This window comes from Anomaloglossus baeobatrachus, chromosome 3, assembly GCF_048569485.1.
Source record: "Anomaloglossus baeobatrachus isolate aAnoBae1 chromosome 3, aAnoBae1.hap1, whole genome shotgun sequence".
NCBI lineage: Eukaryota > Metazoa > Chordata > Amphibia > Anura > Aromobatidae > Anomaloglossus > Anomaloglossus baeobatrachus.
In genome coordinates, this window is record NC_134355.1 from 118,089,530 (window position 1) to 118,114,659 (window position 25,130).

Consider the following 25,130-nt stretch of genomic DNA (forward strand, 5'->3'; position numbering starts at 1 on the left):
ATTCATGTCTTTTTACATCAGTTAAAAGATGTGCTCCTCTGACCATCCGAGCGTGTCACAGCCCTGGACCAGACCCTTATCAAAGGACAATAAAACTTTCACACTGAACTGCAGCAGTATTTATGGCTAGAACAGCTTGTCCCCCTGCCATAGAGATAGTTCTGTTTCATATAACTTGTTCTTTTTTTTTTTTTTTTTTTTTTACTGCACTATTCTAAGTCCTGTTGTGTATAAATACGTGACTCTTCAGATTTTGTGTTATACCATGCCTGATGAAGAGACCTGAGTAGTCTCGAAAGCTTGCAATTATTACCATCTTTTCAGTTAGCCATTAAAAGGTATCAACCACTGAGGACTCTCTGTTCTTTTAAACAATTTTTTTATCTCTACTGGCTAACACGGTACAAAGATATATTTTACTTGTATCAAAATGGAGGATACCAGAATGTACCGCATCTTTATGGAACTAAAGACACTTCTGAAGAAACGCGCACAACTGGACAGCGACATATTTTTCTTATCCAAATGCAAAAAGGAGAATCTGATCCCCAAAGGACTCTGGATTACAAACCCAATTCTACATACCTACAATACCCATTATGCACAAAACCTTTGTCACAGGACTTCTGAGAGACTAAGGAATCACCTTTTGCATGTCTTCTACAGCATCAAGAGTAAAATCCAGAGGGAATTTGAAACACAAAGGAAGACACTTCCAGAAAGCACAGAACAAGAAGTACAACAATACTACTACAGACTACGAACCCTTCTGATCCACAACAAGGAAAAGAAGCTACACAGACTGCGCCTCAATTCAGGACTTAATACAAACAGGTGGAGAACAAAGCCAAAACCTGACAACTTGGAAACCAAGTCCATTCAAGGCACAAAAGCATCTAACTGTGTTATCAATCTCTCGGATTACAAACCAAACAAAATGGAAGTTGCTGTGCTTTCTAGAGGACTCTCATTTTGTCCGACTAAAGCTCTAGACAAAATTGAACTCTGCAGCGACATGGAAGATTACTTCAGGAGACTACGTCTGAGGGAATATTTTAGCGATGCAGATGTTTCAGAATCCTCCCAGACTGAAGGAAGACGGATCTTGACAACCAGGAAAAGATCAGATTGGACACCTCCACCAGGACGCAACCCTCATCTGGATAACTATATAGACACTTTCAGACATTTGGTAAAATCCACTTTCCTAGACACACACAGGAGGCAACCATCCAACATCAGTGCCCAGGAGAGAAGGGCCATAAAATCTTTGAAAACCAACAAAGAAATCATCATTAAACCTGCAGACAAGGGGGGTGCAATAGTCATGATGAACAAATCAGACTACATGAAGGAAGCACACAGACAACTGATGGACACACGCTACTATAAGAAATTGGAGTCTGACCCTACACAGGACTATTACAAGGAACTTAACAAGTTGGCCTCTTGTCTGCCTGACATATCCATAAGAACTGATGAACTGATACCGGTGAGTCCAAGAATAGGCACATTCTACATGCTTCCCAAAATTCACAAATCTGGAAACCCAGGAAGACCCATCATTTCATGTGTGGGCACCCTCACTGAACAAGTCTCTGGATGGGTAGAGGGTATCCTTAAACCCTTGGTAAGGGATACAACCAGCTACATCCAGGACACTACTGACCTATTAAAAAAACTATCAGCAATAGGTCCTCTTCCAGAGGGAACCATCCTTGCCACCATGGATGTGGAATCCTTGTACTCGAATATTCCACACCAGGATGGATTAAATGCTTGCAAAATTTTCCTGGAAAATACAGGAACTGATGCCAATTCTGTGGTGAAGCTTACAAAATTTATCCTCACCCATAATTACTTTGAATTTGACAATGACATATATCTACAGGAGACTGGGACTGCAATGGGAAGCAAAATGGCACCACAATATGCAAATCTTTTCATGGCCAAGCTTGAGAGTGACTTTTTATCCTCTTGTCCTATCAGGCCTCTGGCCTACTACCGTTACATTGATGATATTTTAATCATCTGGACAGAGTCTGAGGAGCAGCTGAAGACCTTCCATGAACAATTTAATCAGTTTCATCCCACCATCAACCTAACACTCAACTACTCCTGCACGGAAATCAACTTCTTGGACACCATCATTAAACTACGGAACAATGAAATACAGACATCCCTGTACAAGAAGCCAATTGACCGTCCAACATACCTGAAATGGGACAGTTTTCATCCAAAACACATAAAAAACTCTATTGTATACAGCCAGGCTATCAGGTACAATCGGATATGTTCCAACAGTACAGATAGAGACAATCACCTTGAGGGCCTCAGAAAAACCTTTTTGAATCAAGGCTACCACCCAAGAACAATTGAAAACCAGATTATAAGAGCCACCAGAATATCAAGAAACTATCTTCTACATTATAAAACCAAAGAAGAGAACAACCGGGTCCCTCTTGTAGTCACCTACAATCCACATCTGGAGGTGTTTAGAGGAGCTGCACGGAAACTACAACCATTACTGCAAAAAGATGCCCGGTTAAAATCTATTTTTCCAGACCCCCCACTTCTGTGTTTTAGACAGCCCCCAAATCTAAGAAGCATCATTGTCAGAAGCTCCCTGTCCTCTCCAACACCAACAGGAACATTTCCCTGCAACCAGAAAAAATGCAAGACCTGTCCATTAATATTGACAACGGACAAGATAAAGATTCCCAGATCACATCAGGACTACAAGATCCCAGGTACGTTCAGCTGCACCACAACCAATGTGGTGTACTTAATTATATGTACCAAATGTCCAACTGGGGGTCTGTATGTAGGGGAGACAGGACAACAGCTCAGGACAAGGATGAATTCTCACCGCCACACAATTAGAGAAAAAAGGATGGATCTACCTGTGGCCAAACATTTTTGTAACCCAGACCACAGCATCATGGACATGAAATTGCTGGTATTGAAAGGAAACTTCAAGTCCCAGAGAGACAGGAGACTATGGGAGTACAAACTTATGATGACCTTTGACACATTCAGAGAAGGAATGAATGTGTCTCATGGATTCATGTCTTTTTACATCAGTTAAAAGATGTGCTCCTCTGACCATCCGAGCGTGTCACAGCCCTGGACCAGACCCTTATCAAAGGACAATAAAACTTTCACACTGAACTGCAGCAGTATTTATGGCTAGAACAGCTTGTCCCCCTGCCATAGAGATAGTTCTGTTTCATATAACTTGTTCTTTTTTTTTTTTTTTTTTTTTTTTACTGCACTATTCTAAGTCCTGTTGTGTATAAATACGTGACTCTTCAGATTTTGTGTTATACCATGCCTGATGAAGAGACCTGAGTAGTCTCGAAAGCTTGCAATTATTACCATCTTTTCAGTTAGCCATTAAAAGGTATCAACCACTGAGGACTCTCTGTTCTTTTAAACAATTTTTTTTTATCTCTACTGGCTAACACAGTACAAAGATATATTTTACTTGTAGGGAATAACTGGCAATTCTGAGCAGTATGCTGGGAGTTTAACCTTAGAATGCATACCTGGGGCCTCGCAGGCCTGCTAGGTCACTTGTTTTCTATGATAGATTTCTATGGTTGCGCGTTCTAGGGTTAAGTAGGGTGTGGTATTGCCTTGTTTGCTATAGCAGGAAGCTGATTACACCTACTGAGCAGTTGGACCCATTCTGTCTGTTACGGTTGCATCACAAGTCCAAGCCACACCAGTATTTATTGCTGGACAATGCCTGTGCCATCCAGTGATATTGGCCATAATGCTAGCTCCATCAACAGTATCGCCCATCTTTGCAAGCAGACCTCATTTGAGCAAATCCAGATAGGCATGTAACACAAATACAATGGCCCTGATTCATCAAAGTGTTTATGCTAGAAATGTGCTATGGAACACTTTTAGAAAGTTGTGCAAAAATCTCGCGGCTTTTCAGTTTTTTGCCAGTTTCGGACAGATAAGTAAAAATAGACGGAGATGGCCATGCCTGCTTTTCTAATTCACTACTAGATATAGTGTACCTTATGCCACAAATTTCACCCTGACTAAAATAAGATATGAGGTGAGATACACACCACTTTTAAGATATTCTCAATTCATTAAAAGGCATGAATCTCTTACACATCAACTTTGGCTCCAGCATGCCCCCTCATTAAGAGTGCCATGTGTTGGTTGCTTTTTATGACATACTAGCTGTAGTACCCGGGCATTGGCCGGGATAGTAACTGTCTCTCTGTCTCTCCCCCAGTCTCTGTCTGTGTGTCGCTGTCTGTCTGTCTCTCTGTCTGTCTGTGTCTATGTCTCTGTCTGTTTCTATTTCTTTGCCTGTATTTGTATCAGTCTGTCTCCATCTCTGTCTCTATCTCTGTGTCTGTCTCTATGTGTGTGTCTGTCTGGCTGTCTCTCTTTCCCAGTCTGTCTCCTGTCTCTTTCCAGGGCTGTCTCTTTCCAGGGCTGTCTCTTTGCCCGGCTGTCCCTGTCTGTCTCTTTCCAGGGCAGGCTCTATCTCTCTGTCTCTTTCCCCGTCTTTCTCGGTCTGTCTGTGTCTCTTTCTGTCTCTCTCTATCCGTCTCCCCACTGACATCATATTACCTCAGACATAAGCTTCTTATACTAACAGATACATACACATACATACACTGAGCTTTATATATTAGATTATGAGTAAGGGTACAAATCTGACTTATCACTTTAGCATTTTGATGAAAGAGATGATTTGCTGGCTTGGCAATACCAAATATACTTGTTTTTCATTTTTTCATTTCTTTATTTAAGTATTGGGGAAAAAGAAGTTGATTGTGTTACCCTCTGAGCCTTGAACCAGAGTTTGATCGCTGGTATTATGTAATACATTAGTACAGCACCGCAGTGTATCGGGAATTTACTGATCTCATATGAAGCTCGGCCACAGATGTCATAGGAGCAAAAAACTGTCGGCAACGGGGGTCAAAATAACACCATAAATATTATGCTCCCTCTAGTAATAAGTTTAGGAGCCAAAATGGTATATTTTAAATCTATGTCTACCTGGGGAATTTGAAGCTGTCATAAAAATACAGCTCTGACTGCAATCGACCACAGAATTGTGAAAATAGGAAGAATCGTGGAAGTAGGAAAAGACTTGTCAATCAAGCTTAGCCGAGTGATAGTAAGCCCAAAAGACTACTCCCTTTTTTTCACCTAGTGTTAAAGTATATCAGACATTTCATGTGACTTTTGTATGTGTTCATGAAGATAAAGACTATTTCTAGCCTTTATATGGCTTGTACTCTGAAAATTAGAGTCTTCAAATGGTAAAATGAATGAGATATGCAATTTTGAATTGTCTCTAAGCTAATAAGTGCAGACTACCTATAATGTCTCCTATACAGTGCGCACAGATATAAGGGGATACTACACACCTGTGTCTGATTACCTTACAATCAGAAGGAGCAGCATGAGCACTATACAGTAGTACTTAGCAGTGCTGCGCTGCATCCAGTTGGGGGAGAGATAAACTCTTACCTAATAAGCAGATTTGTCTTTCTGAGTCAGCTTCTTTTACTCTGCTTCTCACTCTGATCCTCCCCTCTCCATAGATTTTACCAGGCAGCTGTAATCTGACACGTCAGTGAGCTGAGATTTCATCTTGTTTAGACCAAGAGAGATTGTAGTTCTTTTTTTAGGGTAAGGACACACAGTGAGTAAAAAACGGAGAGAGTGGAATGCGATAAAAAAAAAAAAAAGATCAAATTCCACTCGGACCAATGTTACTCTATGGGGTCGCTCCCATGTGCCATTTTTTTCACAGCCCTAATGGGACCGAGAAAACAATCACAGCATGCTGCGGGTGGAACACGATTTGTTTTCACTCGCACCCATACAAGTCTATGGAGAGAAACATCGCACTGCACTTGCATTACACCGAAGTGCAGTGCGATTTACGCAACAGCTGATAGCCGAGGCAATAGGGGGAATAAGTCCCTCCCTCTACTATGCTTTTGTGCTCCGATCGCATCAAAGTATAATGACACTCAGCTTACACTCACAGCAGAGCGGGAGCCGAGGGTCGTTAGCATAATGTATCCAAAGCCTTAGGCCTCAGTTCCACTTGTGCATAGCTTCCGATGCAAGATCATCGGAAGTGATATGCTAATGACACTCTGCTGCGCGTGTGAGCCGAGGGTCATGCAACTCTGATCCAATCTTGCGATCAGATCACAGCTGCGAACAAGAGGGAGGGAACACTTACTCTCATCCGCGGCCTGTCTCTGAGCACATCGCACTGCACTTGGATGACATGCGTGTGCAGTGCGATGTTTCTTACGCACCCATAGACTTATATGGGGTGGCTGAGCCGAGACTCACTGCCAAATGCAGCATGCTGCGATTCATTTCTCATTTCTCACGAGTGAAATCTGATGTTTTATCAGATAACACTCATCTGTGCAAAACGCAAGTGGAACCGAGGCCTTAAAGTGATTAAATTCAGGGGCGAGTGAGAAGTGACTCATACGTGGAGACAGAAAACATATTTCTATGATACATTACAAAGTTTGTTATATTTGATTGTTCAATGAATTTCTGCAAAATTTTTTGACACAACCATTTAAACACTCAGTCGCCGTCACCTCCACCCTTCGCTGCGACTGGCCCCGATGCGCTGCCCACGCCACCGGCAGTGGATCTTGCAACTTCTGAGAAAGATGACCAGTTTGAAGCATCTGACCCAATTGACCCGGTCACCGTGGACTCAGAACCGGAGGCGATGAAAGAAGGAGATTCGGGTTCCAGCACCCCAGAAGCAGCATGGGTGCCCCATTATGGAGGAAACGGCAGCAGAATGATATTGTCATCACGAGCACAGCTGGCATTGGAGATCATAAAAATGGAAGCAGAGTCCATTTCTGATGAAGAGATCTCAGTGGATTCCATGGAGGTAGTGCCCGTTTGCCGTCGTTGTGGTTTACCAGGGCACTTTGCCAGAGTGTGCCCGGGAGGTAACCAGCATTAAAAAGGGGATCCGAACCTGCAAGTTTGAAAGTTTTAAATAGGTTGCTCAGGGCTTTTACAGAGAAGATTGTTGAAAAATGTTACAGTACCAGTAGTTGTGATGCCATAGAATTGTTAGGCATCGGTGCTTTTGTTTGTTATTTTTCATAGTTTGTTATTTTTCATATAGAAGTAAATAAGTGCCCAATCAACCAGTTTTAATGGAAAGAGTGAAAGTCACCAGATTTGCAAAAAAAATAAAAATTGTTGAAAATGTGTACCACCGGTACATGGACTTTGTTAAGGTTTTTCTATATAAGTAAATATGGACCATGGTCACAGGACTGGCGTGACCAACACGAACTTGTGTTTTGCAAAATAGTTGCACCTCCTGTGCCAACCAGAGTCTTCCAGAAGACAACACCCGGGACCTTAACCTGGTCACGGACCCGCGGATAGGTTTCCATGGGGTCAGGTTGTTTGGGTGGTGGGTTATTGGGATCCGGGACGTTGGGACTGGACTGTCGCAGCAAGGGGCTGCAATGGAGCAGGTTGAGCCTCCGTTACCAGAAAAAACGGTAACGTCCCACCGTTGGGCGACAAACTCTTGACAATTTTAGTAATGTTTAAGTAAAGTGCCTCCCCTGTGAGGGATGGAGACTGTTAATAAAATTGTGTTAACATTTTATATTCTTTTTGGCAGTTAAAAAAAAAAACAAAAATAAACCTCTGGTGTCCTGTACCTCAGGGGACGAAAAACGTTTAACCAAGGGGGAATGTGATGACCTGGCCTATCAGGTCGTCACAGGGTATTGTGCAATCTGCCATTCTGCACAGTATCCACTCCTCCTTGGTTACGGATCCTGGTCCTTTGGTGTTGCTAACAGCCTAGCCAGTCAAAATCCTAGGAACACTTTGCAAAGTACCCACCAGACACACCATTGGGGAACCTGAAAGGGATAGGGCCGCCCATATGGGGGTTAGTAGGGGAAAGTGACAAGGTGGAAAAGGAGTAAGAGAGTTGTGTGGTGACTCTCAAGAGGAGAGGTCACAGGTTAGGAGCTGGGCTCCTTGAGTACTAGGTGGCAGACGCTGGTCTGGTCCTGGTAGGAGCTGGAACCCCGGTCGCAGGGGATCGCGTCAAGGGGCACGGACTGCCGAGGAGGGCAGCCGGCGGCCTTGAGCCATCACCGGGCAGGGGCCAGGGTACGACAGGGTACGTGGACCCTAGGCCGGGAAGTAGCTTCACGCGTCCCGGTAATTTACCGGACGGGGGTGAAAACTTCAAGTGTCATCCCCAACCTGCTCCAAAATCAGGGTACTAGCGCACTGATGGGATAGGACTTTCCCACACCACAGTCCAAAGAAATCCTACACGTGAACCCTGAGAGCAAGCTCACTCCATTAGCCATACGGGTGAGCGGGACCCAAATAGTTCCAAACTTCAGGGTCCAATAGTGAGAAGGTGCCACGGAAAAGGCCACAGGCTAACAGCAACACCAAGGACACGGATCCAGGCGTGCTCCCTCCAGGCTGCAGTGATGCTCAGAATTCTGGTTTACAAGCTGTCGGTGTTATTATTCTTGGACTGAGTGAGTACGCTGAAAAACCCCTTTGCCTCTTCCCAACGGCACCCTGTCACTGACACCTAACGGGCCCCGGGGCACAAACCCCCTACCCACGGAGGGGTTAAAACATCTTGCTGCTACACCATTGCCACCGGGCTCCCCTCTCCCCAACAGCAGTGGTGGTATTCCACATTACCACGCACCGTGGGTGGCGTCACAAACTTCCAATTCCCCATGTACATCGTTTATCCCCCCTTTTAAATCGAGTGGCCGCACAAACCCCGGGTCCAGAGACCCATTGAGCCACCGCGGATCCGGATCCGAGCAGCCTGGCTGCTGGCACGGGGGCGGCACATACGCGTGATGTGCAGAAAATTACTACAGGTGGGTATTTTGCAATGGAGTAAGCAAGCACATAGAAAACAAACTTCAAAAAAGGCACAAGTAAAATAGTGAACTGTTGCAAAACAAAAAACAAGCAAGACACACAACTATACAAAAATAAGACAAAGTCAATGATGAATGGTGGCCCTAATGCCAAGAGGTTTGGAGTTACTTTTTACAGGTAAGAAAACATAACCTTCAAAGTGAACCTGTCAGATGCAATATGAGACCAGAACCACGAGCAGTTCTGGGTGCAAATTGATAATCCCTGCCTAACTGTCCCTGTATATAGTAGCATAGATAAAGAAATCTTTAGAAAAAGTATTTCTAAAGATCCTTCATTATATGCCAATGAGGCCAAGGTTAGTTCCCTTGGCTAGTTGGCCCTCTTTGCAAGTAACCATGCCCCTGTGGGCATACTAACATGCTAATGAATGCGCAGCATCTGAGGCATGGTCACACTCACCTCTGCTGCCACCGTGCACGACGCTGGACTTCGGCTCAGTGAGCATGATCCCGGACTTCCTGTCATGCGCACTATGAAGCTGGGTATACGTGTCCCGGCTTCAAACTGGGTAGTGCGCACATCACTGGAAGTGCCGGGGACTTTTGATCATGCGCACTGACCCTATGCCCAGCGTTCTGAGGTGTTGCAACGGACACAGGTAAGTGCGTCACTGCTGATGAGAACGCTGGGCAGTGGGCATTGAATAGCATGTTACACGTCCTTGTGGGAGTGCTAATAGGCTAAAAGGGCAGAATGAGCGCAGGAACTAATGCCCTTGTGACTAGTCCAGGCGCTCATTAGCATATCATAGAGGATCTTTAGAAATACTTTTTTCTAAAGATCTCTTTATCTATGCTACTAGATACAGGGACGGTTAGGCAGAGATTAGAAATATGCACAGAATTGCTCGTGGTTCTGGGTACATATTGCACCTTACAGGTTCCCTTTAAAGTGAACCTGTCAGCTGATTCTAGTTGAGCAGGCGGGTCCCTGGAGGCTTCTCCCTGCCGGCTGCCCTGGATAGACAGGTCTCTGCCTATAAGCGCATGCAGGCAGAGACCTGTCAATCCAGAGCAGCGGGCAGTGAGAGGACACCATAGACCTGCCTGTCCAATAGTCTACTGAGTGGTCTCGGCCCCCATAGGCTCTTAAAGTATGTTTATCTGTGAAATATCGCAGCGTTTCCTGGCGGAGATAATACAGCCAGTGCCTGATACCGGATACCCACGGAATGGGCAGAAAGTATCAGCTAACAGGTTCACTTTAAAATAAAGTGATTTTTAGATGGTCTATCACTTAATCAAAGGAGATCAAGTTGTCTGAAAGCAAACGGACCAATTACTTTAGTCTCTATTCTGTAATTATTTTTCAAAAAATGATTATGAAATGTTCATGTTGTTGTTGGTTAATTTTAGGTTTCTGAGTAGCACTTAGTTGAATGCGTATTTTTTTCAGCATAAAAATGTTCTTTACTAATCAAATCCTGCCATCCAGCCATCATAAAACCTCCTCATCAGCAATCAACAGGAATTGGCTGTAGGAATAGAAACTCCGGTAACAAAAATTAAACTGAAGTGCGTCAAGAGCAGAAATACAGTAATCCCGGGGAAAATTGCAATCAGTGAGACACTAGATAAATCCAAGACAAGATGTTCCCGTGGCAAATAATACAGTGTTTCTTTTTGTAACCTAAATCTAAATGATGGAGCAGGTTATCACAGACGTCAACTGAAATATCTCTTGCACTGAGCGCTTCACTGCTAAATATTAGATAGAAATTATCAGGTCATTATTATCTGTCATGCGATTAAACTGCAATATGGTCACATACATCAATAGCCTCAGACTGGCAGACCAGGATCTGGTGGATCCCCCAGTGAGCCCTAATCTTCAGTGCACTTTCCATTTTCTGGAAGTCTTAAAGGGAATCTGTCAGCAGGTTTCTGTTACCTCATCTGAGAGCAGCATGATGTAGGCAAAGAGATCCTAAATCCAACTATGTATCACTTAGATTACTGGGTGAAGCCGTTCTGATATAATCAGAAACTTTAGATTTAGCATGTAGCAGGGCATAGAGAGCTGTCCCCACCCACACCAGGCTCTCACTAAAGACTTTACATTGTCAGTGAGGTGTCAATTAGAGAAGGGGGCATGCCAAACTGCCGTGCGCGTGAAATTGTAGTCCGAGCAAATAAATAATAATAAACAAGCAGCAAATAAACAACAGATTGGACCTTGACAAAAAAGGCATTTCTGAATTTTATGTGTTAACCTTTGTCGCATGCTGTCTTTACCTTATACAGCAAAAACCTGCTGACAGATTTCCTTTAAAGGGAACCTGTCAGGTGCAATATGAACCCAGAACCACAAGCAGTTCTGGGTCCACATTGCTAATCAATGTCTAACTGTCCCACTATGTACTAGCTGTCATCTTCACCTTGTTCACTCACTGTTTAATTTATTTTTGAATTATAATGTTTTGGGGTTTTTTTACATCTTAGGTTTTTTATGCTCTGACGTCAAGCGATACCCCAAAGCATAATAATGGACATCCAATTTGTGGAGAATAACTTTGCTGCAAATCGATTTGCGAAATTTGGCAAATTCTAATTTTGTCAGATTTGCTCATCTCTTGTAAACACCTAGATGAATCGAGCTCTTGAAATTTATAAGCAGTCTAACATTACTGCTTCGGAAATTAGGCCTTTACAGCAGAGCTCAAAACGCTGAGCTAAGGATGAGGATGAAAGAAAAGAGGTGTACACATTTAGGACTGCAACTGCATTTGTCCTTTAAGTCATGCAAGGAAATAATTTACTATTTAGTAACTGGGGCAGATTAATGATTTGGGTCCCCTCTTTTGATCTGCTTAAAGGGTTAAAAAAAAATTCAAATTAACAGAACAACGTCAACGGTCTCAGTCAGAAAAAAAGCAGTGACGTCACGAAAACCAGTCACCTGAGCACTGGAGCCACCGATTGGATCCAGGGGCTGAAGGCTGGTTCGCAGAATGTTATCTCCTCCGGACTGGGTGAGACCACCAGAGCAACAGCGCTGGAAAAGAATTTTGAGATGAGTAAAGCTGAGTATCATTTAATAGCAAATCGGAAAATCCAAAAATATCTGGACTGAAGTCTGTGAAGATAGATTTTGGAAACTATATACAAGTACAATCTGGGGTCTGTAAACGGATGGGGGCTGGTTTACATCTTATAACCAGAGGAGTTTAGTGGTCTAGGCTCACATGGATGATCTAGCCTTCTGTCTGTAAACAGGGTGTGACGACATGGACACCCAATGCCTCTCATGGGTTAAAGTTTCTTAACATTCAGCCAGACGTATTGTTCTTATGTATGCTAAGTCATGTTTGCTTATCTATTGTTTCTCCAGACTCTTCCAGTAATCATTGTATTGTAGTTGTGTATTGCTAATGTAATTACCTTAGTAGCCATTGTCTAGTCGGTGACTTCCAGACTACATGTATACCCTCAGTCTTTCTGTAGAAATCATTTGGATGAACATTGTCCATGCAGCTTGAGATTCATCCAATGGGAGAGGCGATCTTGTCCAACCAATTGATGAGGATGCAGTGTATCCAAGTGGAAGCCTGTGGCTATAAAAGGGATTTCTTTAAGCCACCAGTGGTTGTTGATGGATGCTGATGGATCCAGTCTAAGCTCTTAGGAGCTGACTAGAGGATCAGGATACCTTCTGGCTTCAATCTAGGGACTCCGGTTCCGGTTGGAGACCATATCCACAGTCTAGGGATTTCGACTACGGCTGCCAGGATCATATCATCATACCAGGACTACCTAAGGAGGACACTCAGGTTGGGACAGTTCAGTCACCTGCTACAGACTTTGCAGACCTCACACAGCTTCCTAAATCTGGCATTATTCTTTTTTCGGTGGGTGCCCGCCTAAAGCGGGGTGCTACTGGATTGGAGTAAATAGCCCTGGGACCTCTGAGGCATGGACATTCTAAATCCCTGGTGAGCCAGCGGAAGGGTGAGACTCTGTTGCCTGTTACATTTGTGTGTTTTGCTGGTTATGTGTTATGTGCCGTTAATTGTTTGGGGATCCAATAAAGTCTAATTATTGTGATTCCCTCACCCTGTGTTGTCTGAGTAGTGTTACGCCCACGGTTAAGGAGGCCAGCGTTCAGTTGGGATGAGCCCTACGCCACGCTGTCTTTCTAAAGGCGGCGGGTTTTAGCGGACGAGAGCACCGACTGAGCCCCGTGTCTCCACACAGGGGATCTACTCTGAGGTATGTAAATAATGGAGATTTGGGGTATGGATTAAGATCTGAATTCTTTTAGAAGGTCTGTATTTTTTCAGGGGTCTGGTCAGGAGCTTGTAAGCAGGAGGCTGGGTTTGGTATCAGTTACTGCTCTCGAAAAGGTATTTTTATGGGTTCCACATCTGTAAATACAGCATGTGAATGGTATCTACCAAATAAACAGATAATACAGCGGGGGTAGAAAAATAATTAAAACTTAACTTTTCATACCACAGTTAAAATTGAATACCCAGTGACATACAAACACAAAAAGAAAATCCTGTGTGAACAGGTACGTCGGTGATCTGTTACGCATGTGTTCAAAACAGACATAAATAACCGTCACAAGACCCACCGATCTCACCTAAGCTGTATAAGTAACTTCAAGTATACAGCAGAGTGCAAAAACAATATTAAATGTGACTGAGAAAAAAGGAACGGTCTCACCAATTGATGTCCTGAGACCAGTACCAATGATGGGATAGTTCACGGGGGAAGGAAGGTAACGGCTGCCACACACTACCCCAGGTTCCCAGTTGTCAGTCACCACTCACGTCCCTCCTTCCCAACGCCTTTTGTCGAATTTTGACTTATCAGGGGATCCGGAGGTCAGAAGCAGAGGGAGTATGAGACCATGTCCACATGGAAACATTGTCTGACGAAACTAAAATTGAACAAATTGGCCATAATGACCATTGTTACATTTTGAGGAAAAATGAAGAAGCTTTGAAGCCTAAGAACACCATGGCAACTGTGAAACACGGATGAGGCAGTATCATGTTGTCGGATTGTTTTGCTGCAGGAGAGACTGGTGCACTTCACAAAATAGATGGCATCATAAGGAAATAATATTATGTGGCAATACTGAAGCAACATCTCAAGACATCAGCCAGGAACTTAAAGCTTGGGTGGAAATGGATCTTCCATAGGGACAATGACCTGAAGCATACTACCAAACTGGTTACAATGAGGATTAAGGATACTAAAATTGCCAATATTGCCAATGTATGTAAAGTGCTATGGAATTAATAGCGCTATATAAATGAATAAAATTATTATAATTATTATTATTATAAAATCAATGTTTGGGAGTGGCCATCAGAAAGCCCATTCAAAATTTATGGGCAAAGCTGAAAAGCCGGGTGCAGTCAAGGCGACCTACAAATATGGCTCAGTTACACCAGTTCTGTCAGAAGGAATGGGTCCAAATTCCTACAAACTATTGTGAGAAGCTTGTGGAAGGAGATCCAAAACGTTTGACCCAAGTCATAAAGTTTAAGGGCAATGGTCCCAAATACTAATGAAATGTATATACATTTTTTTACTTTACAGAAAGTAATAAAAATGCCTTAAAACATTCTCTCTCTCTCATTCTGGCATTTGGCAAATATAAATAATGTTGGTTCCTAATTGACCTAAAACAGGAAAGGTTTAATTTGATTTCATGTCAGATAGTGAGAAAAACATGCAGATGTGTCTTTTTAGATAGTGTATGTAAACCTCTGGTTTCAACTGTATTTAATAAGAACTGATAACCCCATTAACAGATAGAGCATAAAGCCCAAAAGTCTAGCTCGGCACACCGGTGTGTACGATTCCTTTGGATTCTCTCTTATTTATTGCATTAAACCCCAGGTGGAAGTTTTCAGCATATCTAATAGGACAGAGAGTGAAGACCGGTTACTTTTAGCCACCATGGCTACCGACTCTTGACGGAATTACGGTACTCTAATTTCAGCAAAATTAATAATCTGCACTGTAATTGTATTGTAAAATGGCCACAATTCTAATATCTGCTTTTCATAGACAGATTTATTCCTACTATTATATGTTCTGTATTCATCCAGTTAGAATATCATATTTTGACTATCATGGTCTCAGGCATTATCAGTATTTAGGACATTTCCTAAGGCATTTTACATTTATAGAGAGCAGATATGAGACCTGGATATCCCAGTGGTCACCATTTACAGATATAAATTGGGTGTCTATTTTTACAGAGTTTCTGAAACCTATACCACAAAAATACCCTAGAAAATAATGAGCCCATGAATATCACATTACAGCTGTAGCATCAGCACATTTAGGGTATGCTGTCCAGGTGGTGATGGATGTCAGGCCCTATTTTACTGACCTCATAGGGTAACATGTTATCTAATGAACTCGGAGAAGAATTTAATCAGAAGTGAACACATATACTATTCAGGTAAACTATAAAAAGAACAGGTTTCTGGTATGAGGCCCAGAACTGAGAAATGAGGCCAGCCCAAAATGTTTAACTATTCTTCAAATGTTTGGCAAAAACTGTGGAGTACATTGAGAAATTTGCTGGTGTTATCAACTTTTGGGACTTGTGAGGAAAAAAAAAATAAAAGAAATATAATAAAAGTCAATGCTGGACTCCGAGAACTTCATAGTAGCATTGGCAGATACGAGCCCTGGTCATCTTCAAGCCGTCCCCCAAAGAGCTAACACATAATGTTAGAAGAGTGTGGCATGTAGCCAAACTTAAAAATGAAACATATGGAGGGCATTTTTTTTTACTTAAAGGCATACACGTTTTACTGAAAAACATTTTTTCAATAGGTTTTCATTAAAAAACCACATGGTTATTATAGCCTCTATGTACAGTAAAGACCAAAAGTTTGGACACACCTTATCATTCAAAGAGTTTTCTTTATTTTCAGGACTTTTCAGGAAAATTGTAAATTCACATTGAAGGCATCAAAACTATGAATTAAAACATGTGGAATGAAATACTTAAAACTGAAAATATGTCTTATATTCTAGGTTCTTCAAAGTAGCCACCTTTTGCTTTGATTACTGCTTTGCACACTCTTGGCATTCTCTTGATGAGCTTCAAGAGGTAGGCACCGGAAATGGATTTAAAACAGTCTTGAAGGAGTTCCCAGAGATGCTTAGCACTTGTTCGCCCTTTTGCCTTCACTCTGCAGTCCAGCTCAACCCAAACCATCTCGATTGGGTTCAGGTCTGGTGACTGTGGAGACCAGGTCATCTGGCGTAGCACCCCATCACTCTCCTTCTTAGTCAAATAGCCCTTACAAAGCCTGGAGGTGTGTTTGGGGTCATTGTCCTGTTGAAAAATAAATGATGGTCCAACTAAACGCAAACCGGATGGAATAGCATGCCGCTGCAAGATGCTGTGGTAGCCATGCTGGTTCAGTATGCCTTCAATTTTGAATAAATCTCCAACAGTGTCACCAGCAAAGCCCCCCCACACCATCACACCTCCTCCTCCATGCTTCACGGTGGGAACCAGGCATGTAGAGTCCATCCGTTCATCTTTTCTACAAAGACACGGTGGTTGGATCCAAAGATCTCAAATTTGGACTCATCAGACTAAAGCACAGATTTCCACTGGTCTAATGTCCATTCCTTGTGTTCTTTAGCCCAAACAAGTCTCTTCTGCTTGTTGTCTGTCCTTAGCAGTGGTTTCCTAGCAGCTATTTTACCATGAAGGCCTGCTGCACAAAGTCTCCTCTTAATAGTTGTTCTAGAGATGAGGTGTGTCCAAACTTTTGGTCTGTACTGTACTATAGTTCATAGCTGGCTACAGAATTAGCAGTGAGCTTTTCTGATGGCAATGTCTACATCTCTTGTCTCTCTTTCCCTAATAACCTTCAAAGCTAATTTAGGGTCAAATCAGTGCTGAACTTTGATCTTGCCTAAATCAGATGATGAGATCTTTTATATCAAAACCTGTGATTTATGTTCTTAAATGTTAGTTGTGCATCTCACTATAAAGCCCTATTTACATGGAACTTCTCCAGTGAATTCTGGGGTCCCGTCTAAATTCTCCTAAAACCTGGACTCAGACAGGTTTCAGATGGATCCCGATGCGGACAAAGAATGGATTGATACAGATTTCAAATACGCTCCTTTGGGTTTTTTTTTTTTTTTTATAGAGCGGGACTCTTCCAAAAACTGCCAGAAAAAAAAAAACAGTTAAAACCGCATGAAAGACTCATCCTATCCATTTGTATTGTAAAACCACTTTGCTGTTCATATGTTCAGTGTTTGAGTTTTTCTGTTTTCTGACGTCATCGCATCGCTCCGCTCTGGACCTGTCATTCTGTAGGCTACAGGACAAACGTGACCTACAGCTTCCAGAATGGAGTGTGGCAGTGCAGGGATATCGAGCCTCCTACTCTGCCGCAGAGTCCACCTGTATCATTGTGCTGTGCACGCCCATACAGTGCACAGATGGGTAACGCTTTGCACCCTGTGCCTTCCATAGCTACACTACTGCTACAGTAGTCTTAGAATTAATCCCTTTTTCATGACAAACGTATCGATCACTTAGTAAAACACCTTTGACTTTATCTGGTGCTAATATAATGCTTAGCAAGACACCAGCTTCTGGCAAAATTCTTGAGGAATCTTAGCCCATTCCTCAAAGTGCAACGGCCTCCAGTTCACGAATATTCTTGGATTTGCAAGCTGCAACAATCTTCTTCAAATCACATAAAAACATCAAATATTATCTATGAGGTTCAAGTCAGGCAACCGTGATGGCCACTCCAGAGTCTTCCAGAACTACATTTGAAACCAAGTCATGGTGGACTGTGACTTTCTCACAGAAGCCATGACATTTTCTCCTGGGATTTATCGATACTTGATTGAATCTCTCTTGTTCTCAAATACTGCAGGCTTCAAATGCTATAGGAAAAAAGCAGCCCCAGAGTATCTCCGAGCCACCACAATGCACCACTGTAGGCATCCCTGAGGCACCGCCATGTACACTGTAGGCATAACTGAGCCACCATCATGCTTCATTATATGCAGGGTGTTCTTTTCAATGTATGCTTCATTCTGCCTCCTACAGACATACTGTTAATCCATAGAACCAACAACTAATCAGTTACATTGCATCTTACTGCAGAACAGAATCTCAAAAGTTATCTGGCTTACTTATATGGTTTTCACCATATTGGAGCTGAAGCTTCTTGTGCTTTTGGATCAGTAGAGATCTATGTCTTAAAGGTGTTGGAGCCTTATTGTGCAAATAGATATCTCAGAGCTTGGTGCCACCAAATCTTGCTGCATATCTTTTGCAGGAATGAGAGGGTTTTCTGACCACCTGTCTACTCAGGAATCTGGTGACATCCGGCGATGGCTTTCTCTTTCTACCACATCCCGATAGTACAGCCGGTGTTCCTATAACTTCTGACTTGTGAACTCTACTTCCCACAATATCTCATGCAACGATCAATATATTTGTACTTTTTTGTATCTTTTCTTTAGATGTGCAAAAGAATGAACCCTTCTCTTAACTTTTTGGACCAATCTCTAGACAACCCAAGGATATTAGTGAATTGGAGGCTATTGCCCATGAGGAATAAGCTAAGATTCGCCAGGAACACTGACAGATGCTGACTATACAGCATGTTTTGAGCAGGTCATAACAGTCAAAGGTGCTCTAATAAGTACTAAAGATGCTTGCAACAATGGGATTTAATTATTCTGAGACTTCAGTAGTAAGTTTGACATTTTATGATGACAGACCCCTTGCTATATTAGTTGTGTTGAACTACTTACCGTATTTTTCGCTTTATAAGACGCACCTTATTATAAGACGCACCCCCAAATTTGGTGAAGGAATAGAGAATTTTTTAATAAATGGAGTACGTCTTATAATGCCAGTGTCCGTCTAACAAATCATAAAGGGTATATGTCCCTCATAGCCCCCCCATCCTAAAATTAGCCCGCTTAATCTGGATATGTCCACCTTATATTGAATATAGCACCCTTGTGCTGGTACACATCCCCCAGTGATGCCACATGTCCTCTATGGCTGGCACACGGCCCCTATGGCTAGCACACTGCCCCCTGTGGCTGGCGCACAGCCCCCAGTGATGCCACACGTCCCCTATGGCTGGAACACGGCCCCTATGGCTGGCACATGGCCTCCAGTGATGCCACATGTCCCCTATGGCTGGCACACGGCCCCTATAGCTGGCACACGGCCCCTGTGGCTGGCACACGGCCCCTATGACTGGCACACGGCCCTATGGCTGGCACACGGCCCCCTGTGGCTGGCACACGGCCCCCAGTGATGTCACATGTCCCCTATGGCTGGCATACGGCCCCTATGGCTGGCACACGGCCCCCTGTGGCTGACACACGGCCCCCTGTGGCTGACACATGGCCCCCAGTGACGCCACATGTCCCCTATGGCTGGCACACATCCTCTATGGCTGGCACACGGACCCTATAGCTGGCACATGGCCCCTATGGCTGGCACATGGCCCCCTGTGGCTGGCACACGGCCCACTGTGGCTGGCACATGGCCCACTGTGGCTGGCACACATCACCCTGTGTTAGATATCGCCCCCATGCTGCTGCTTTTAGTAAAATAAACTCTTTCCTTACCTTCTCCACCACTGTCCTGCCTCGTGTCTCCCTCAGTGGGGTTGAGCTCCTCCTGTCTCCTGCACTTCCTACTTTTTAATTGCAATGAGATGACACACAGTTAGGGTCACAGAGCTAGGGACCCCAATATAGAGATATACCTTGACGAGGTTTTGGGGCTCAGTTACATTGATCAATGCGATTGCTAAATATCTCCTTTTTCCTAATATTCATGGCAGGTAGGCAATTCATTATTCACATGTTCAAGTTAGCAAGTAGCATTTTTCATTGTATTTTCCAATATTTTTCCATATGCTTGAGGCATTATACCATTATCTAAGTTTGATGTGCAGCCTTAACCTTGTATAGTATGTATTTTTTTGGCTTGCACTCAGAATATATATATTAGTGCTCACTTCAGTTATCTTATTCAGTTATATGTAGGTTTTTTTTTTTTTCTGAATGTGAACACAGCTCCGCCCCTTTCGGCCATGTTTTTTCCATCTCCTATATAAGACAGTCCTTGGTTACCCCTCTCCACCCACAGCAGTTTTTAATTGCAATGAGATGACACACAGTTAGGGTCACAGAGCTAGGGACCCCAATATAGAGATATACCTTGACGAGGTTTTGGGGCTCAGTTACATTGATCAATGCGATTGCTAAATATCTCCTTTTTCCTAATATTCATGGCAGGTATGCAATTCATTATTCACATGTTCAAGTTAGCAAGTAGCATTTTTCATTGTATTTTCCAATATTTTTCCATATGCTTGAGGCATTATACCATTATCTAAGTTTGATGTGCAGCCTTATCCTTGTATAGCAGCAGGAGGGAGACCGGGGAGACATGCTGGAGGAGGTAAGAGTTTTTTATTTTACTATGGGCAGCAGCATGGGGGCTATAGCTAACACAGGGGGGCATATGCGATCAAAGGGAAACACAGGCAGATATAATATGCGCCGCTCCCCCAGCCTATCACCACGGTGATGGACAGCGGCTGTGCATATTATATGAGCGGGAGCAGGAGATTTAACGCTGCCGCCCGCAGCTGTCACCTGCCTCTACCAGCCTCCCTCAGCCTCCAGCACGGCTCCAGAGCGGCCCCCACCTACCCTGGACCCTGCAGTATATAATCTGTATATTCGGATTATAAGACGCACCCCCCTACTTTCCCCCAAAATTTGGGGGAACAAAAGTGTGTCTTATAAAGCGAAAAATACGGTACATTGTTTTTGTTTGGTATACTGCAAACAGTTTGTAAATGTTGCAATCATTTTTAATGGGGGGGTGGAATCATTTTAATTGCAACTGTAAATCTATTTTCATACACTTTAGGTACCTATGCTCCACAACGACATATTCTATATACCCTCTTAGGGACCCCAAAATGGAAAGACAGTAATAATAGGTGATCTGATAGATCTCCATTGATCTTACTTGCACAGGTTTCCAAATCTCCACAACAATATTCTAAATTGAGTAACTCACAATTCATGAATTTTACCTTTGATGAGCTCTGGTTTGTAGGTCTTCTTCATTTGCTGCAAGAAGTCATAATAAAAGGGTTCTGCTTGCTCCGAAGGCATGGCCATGTGATAGTCAGGCTTATTCCCCTTTAAGATACACTGCAAGGTAAACTGGCTGACGCACAGCACTTCATACTGCTTGTCCATGACACTTTTAGACCAGTGTTTACCGCTATCATCCTCGAATATTCGGAGATTCAGAATCTTCCTGATCCTGGAAGGAACAAATAGCATTTCATTTGTATAAAAAAAAACCTGTTTATTTCTTATTCACACAGTAGTCCTCAATTTAGAGGAAGGCCACTTAAACAATGTTATAGAAAAGCAATTTTAAAAGGCTAAAATGTAACTTTTAATCCTATTCACGATAAAAGCCTAGATTAGGTATAATAAGTATCCCAAAGCTCCTTGGATTGCTGACAGTCTCAGCCTAAAACGTATATCCAGGGAGCCTATAAACATATAACAAAATTAACAGAAAACCACAACATACATAACATAAATTTGAGTGTGATAATTTCACTCAGAAAAAGACAGTGGTCCAATATATGAGTGCAAAAAAATTATCAGGTTCAGCCGGTGTAAAAATAAAAAAAAAACCTCCGGCTCGGGACCGAACTTGAAGCAGAGCACCGAATTCCACATAAGTCTATGGGGACCTGAACATTGTGCTGTAAAATGGTGCTAGTAAGAGCTAGGGGGCTGCAAAGCAGGATAATTATATATACTGAATCTCCCACAAGGCTGTCACACTACTTCCAGGTCCGCTCATTAACCCTCATGCATATTCACTACTTCCCCCACCCACCAGCATGTGTGATTGGTTGCAGTCAGACTGTCAGTGTGGAGGAATCTGTGACTGGTTGTGTAGTGTAAAAATAAATAATTGGAAAAAAATGGCGCAGGGTTCCTGTATTATTATACCCAGTGCATATAAAGCAGACAGCTAGAGGCTGAAGCTCCCAGCTGTGTGCATTATCTCGGCTGTGCATCAAAATGGGAGGGACCTCATGCAGTTTTTTTTTTTATTATAATTATTTCAATAAATAAGTACAATTTAAAAATTGAGGTGCGATCCCCCCAATTTTGATACCCAGCCAAGATAAAGCGGACAGCTGGGGGCTGGTATTCTCAGGCTGGAGAGTTCCATGGTTATTGGGTAGCCTCCCCCCAGCCTAAAAATAGCAGTCCGCAGCCACCTTGGAATTGTCACATCCATTAGATGAGACAATTCCGGTGCTTACCCGACTCATCCTGATTGCTCTGGTGTGGTGGCAATCTGGTTAATATAAAGGTTTAATAACAGCTATGATTTGTCAAAAAATGCATCTCCTGGCAAAAAAAACGCTTCAAACTGCATGCATTTTGATGCGGTTTCGGTGCGTTTTTTTGCCAGGAGATGCAGATTGGTGCAGAAATGTCTGCACCCAAACACTCAATGTTCACTCTTTGCCTAAACCGGTATTACAGCATTGCGTTCAATAACTTCCCCTGAGGTGAGGTCGCCGAATTCAAGTTCACCTCAGGTCAGTTCACCTGAGGCCACAGCTGGGGTACCATGGGAACACCCAACTGTGAACTCAGGTGAAGTCATTTAACTCAATGTCGGATTACCGGATTAGGCAGCGTGTGCACATTGAGTATTTAGGTGCCGACATTTCTGCACCAAATCTACATCTCCTTGCAAAACAAACACATCAAACCCACATGGTTTCAACAAATTCCGGGATGCGGGCTGCTATTTTTAGGCTGGGAGGCACGAAAAACCATGGGCCTCCCCAACCTGGGAATACCAAATCCCAGCTGTCCACTTTAATTTGACTGGGTATTGAAATTGGGCGGGACCGCATGCCGTTTTTTAAAATTATTTAAATAATTAAAAAATAGCAGTGTTGGGTCCCTCATATTTTGATACACAGTCAGGATAACGCACCCAGCTGGGGGCTGCAGCCTGTAGCTGTCTGCTTTATCTGTGCTATCAAAATACAGGGGACCCCACATCATTTTATCCTATTATTTATTTTTACACTCCACAACCAATCACAGATGCCAGCACGTTGGCAGTCTTACTGTAACCAATCACAGATGCGGTCACAGAGGGTGGAGTGGGGGAAGCACTGAATATGCATGAGAGCTAATGAGCGGACCTGGAAGTAGTGTGACAGACGCACAGAGACTAGGTAAGTATAATTCTTCTGTTTTAATCTCTATTTTGCTTCCTTTTAATTTTTTTTTATTGGTATCCGTGTGGCCAAACTCGAACAGTAATATGGACTTCCCCGAGATGTCCGTCTTCGGGATCTATGCATGGAGTAGGTGTCCAGTACAGACCCTGAACTTTACAGTTCGGGTTGTACACCTATGACCACTGCTAACAAACACCCAGTACACTTTTTTTTGCATTGTAAGCGGGCCTCCGAGAAATTAGATCCCAAACGTCATTTGTTGCAATGGCCAAATGCTCCACTCTTCTCCTGTTCTGCTAAATCTCTTGGAAAATCTTTCCTAAAACCTATACAAAAAACAATTAGTAGACATACAATAGTAAAATATACTTACATATAATCAATATCCTTCTGTGTGTCTTCCACCGAAATTCCAAGCAACACACAGATACCACGTCCAATGGAGCTAATCTGTTCTTCTCCAACTAAATAAAAAAGAAAAATAAAGTTAAATATGTATATAGCACATTTTTGTAAACATTTTATCTTTTCATGGGACAACACTGAAGATATATGATACTTTGGTACAATGTAAAGTAGTCAGTGTGCAGCTTGTATAACAGTGGAAATTTGGTGTGCCCTCTAAATAACTCAAAACACCCATTAATGTCAAAACCGCTGGCAACAAAAATAAATTGCCAAATTGCACCCAAAGTGTCAATATTTTGTGTGGCCACCATTATTCTCAAGCGCTGCTTTAATTCTCTTGGCCATGGAGGTCACTAGAGCTTCACAGAGGGCGCTTCCGTCCTCCATGACGACATCACGGAGCTGGTGGATATTAGAGACTTGTGCTCCTCTACCTTCAGTGATACACCATATGTGGTCAAAAACTAATGTTTGGGAACATGCAAAACTGAGAACGCAAAGAGAGCTATTTAAAGAGAACCTGTCAATCAGGATTTAACTTCTTAAGGCCTCTTTCACACGTTCGTGAAAAACCACGCACGTTTTTGACGGACGTGTCAGAGGTGCGTTTTGCCCTCTGTGAGCAGTGTTTATGGCCTACGTGTGTTCTCTGTGTGATATCCGTGATAACACACGGAGAACAGGAACTTTCTGCTCACCTGTCCCTGGCGTCGCTGTCTGTGGTGCTGATCTACGGTCTCCGGCCCTGCCGACTCCCCGCTGCTGCTGCTTCTGGCCGAAAGTGAAGTGAATATTCAATGAGCATAATGAGCGGCGGTCGGAAGCAAGTGACAGCAGCGGCAGAGACAGGAGGGCTGGAGAAGGTGAGTAATGTTTTTTTTTCTCGCAGACACATATGATTTCTCCGGTGCGTGTCACATGGAACGCATCTGTGTGGTCCGTTTACGTTATGTGTGACCCGTTTGCATTCCGTGTGACACCCGTGATGCCAGAGATAAAACGGATATGTCAGCGTGTGGAGCACACGGGCACACGTATGCTCCACACGTACACACGGTCCATGGCAGAAAACGCATGTGAGCGCAGACCCATTGATTTTAATGGGTCTACGTGTGCCCGTGGTAAGGAAACGGACCAAACACGTACCGGAGGCACGGATGTGTGAAAGAGGCCTAAGGTAAAGGAATTGGCATAATGGCGCTATTATATTCCTATTATATTAATTTAATTTCTACCTGTAATGAAACAATCCATAGCCTGGTTCTTGTTTAATTTCCTTTAGAAGTCTTGGTGAAATAGCTTCTTTGTACACCGGGGCGTGACCATGGACAGGGTCTTCGGCTCTGCCGTGGCTTCTGCGTATTTGTATGAGCCTCTTCTTGCAATATTCGCATTAGCACTGTCCATGCCG

General features: G+C 43.2%; 1 protein-coding gene across 1 annotated transcript in view; it reads right to left on the minus strand.

The window, feature by feature from the left end:
* The window catches only part of DTD1 (D-aminoacyl-tRNA deacylase 1), a 211,890-nt gene that overhangs the window by 174,080 nt on the left and 12,680 nt on the right, over positions 1-25,130 (minus strand). The window contains exons 2-3 of the mRNA XM_075338104.1: positions 23,685-23,775; positions 21,104-21,339 (exon numbers count right to left, since the gene is read on the minus strand). Coding sequence (XP_075194219.1) covers positions 21,104-21,339; positions 23,685-23,775 — 327 coding nt within the window. The remainder of the gene's footprint in view (positions 1-21,103; positions 21,340-23,684; positions 23,776-25,130) is intronic.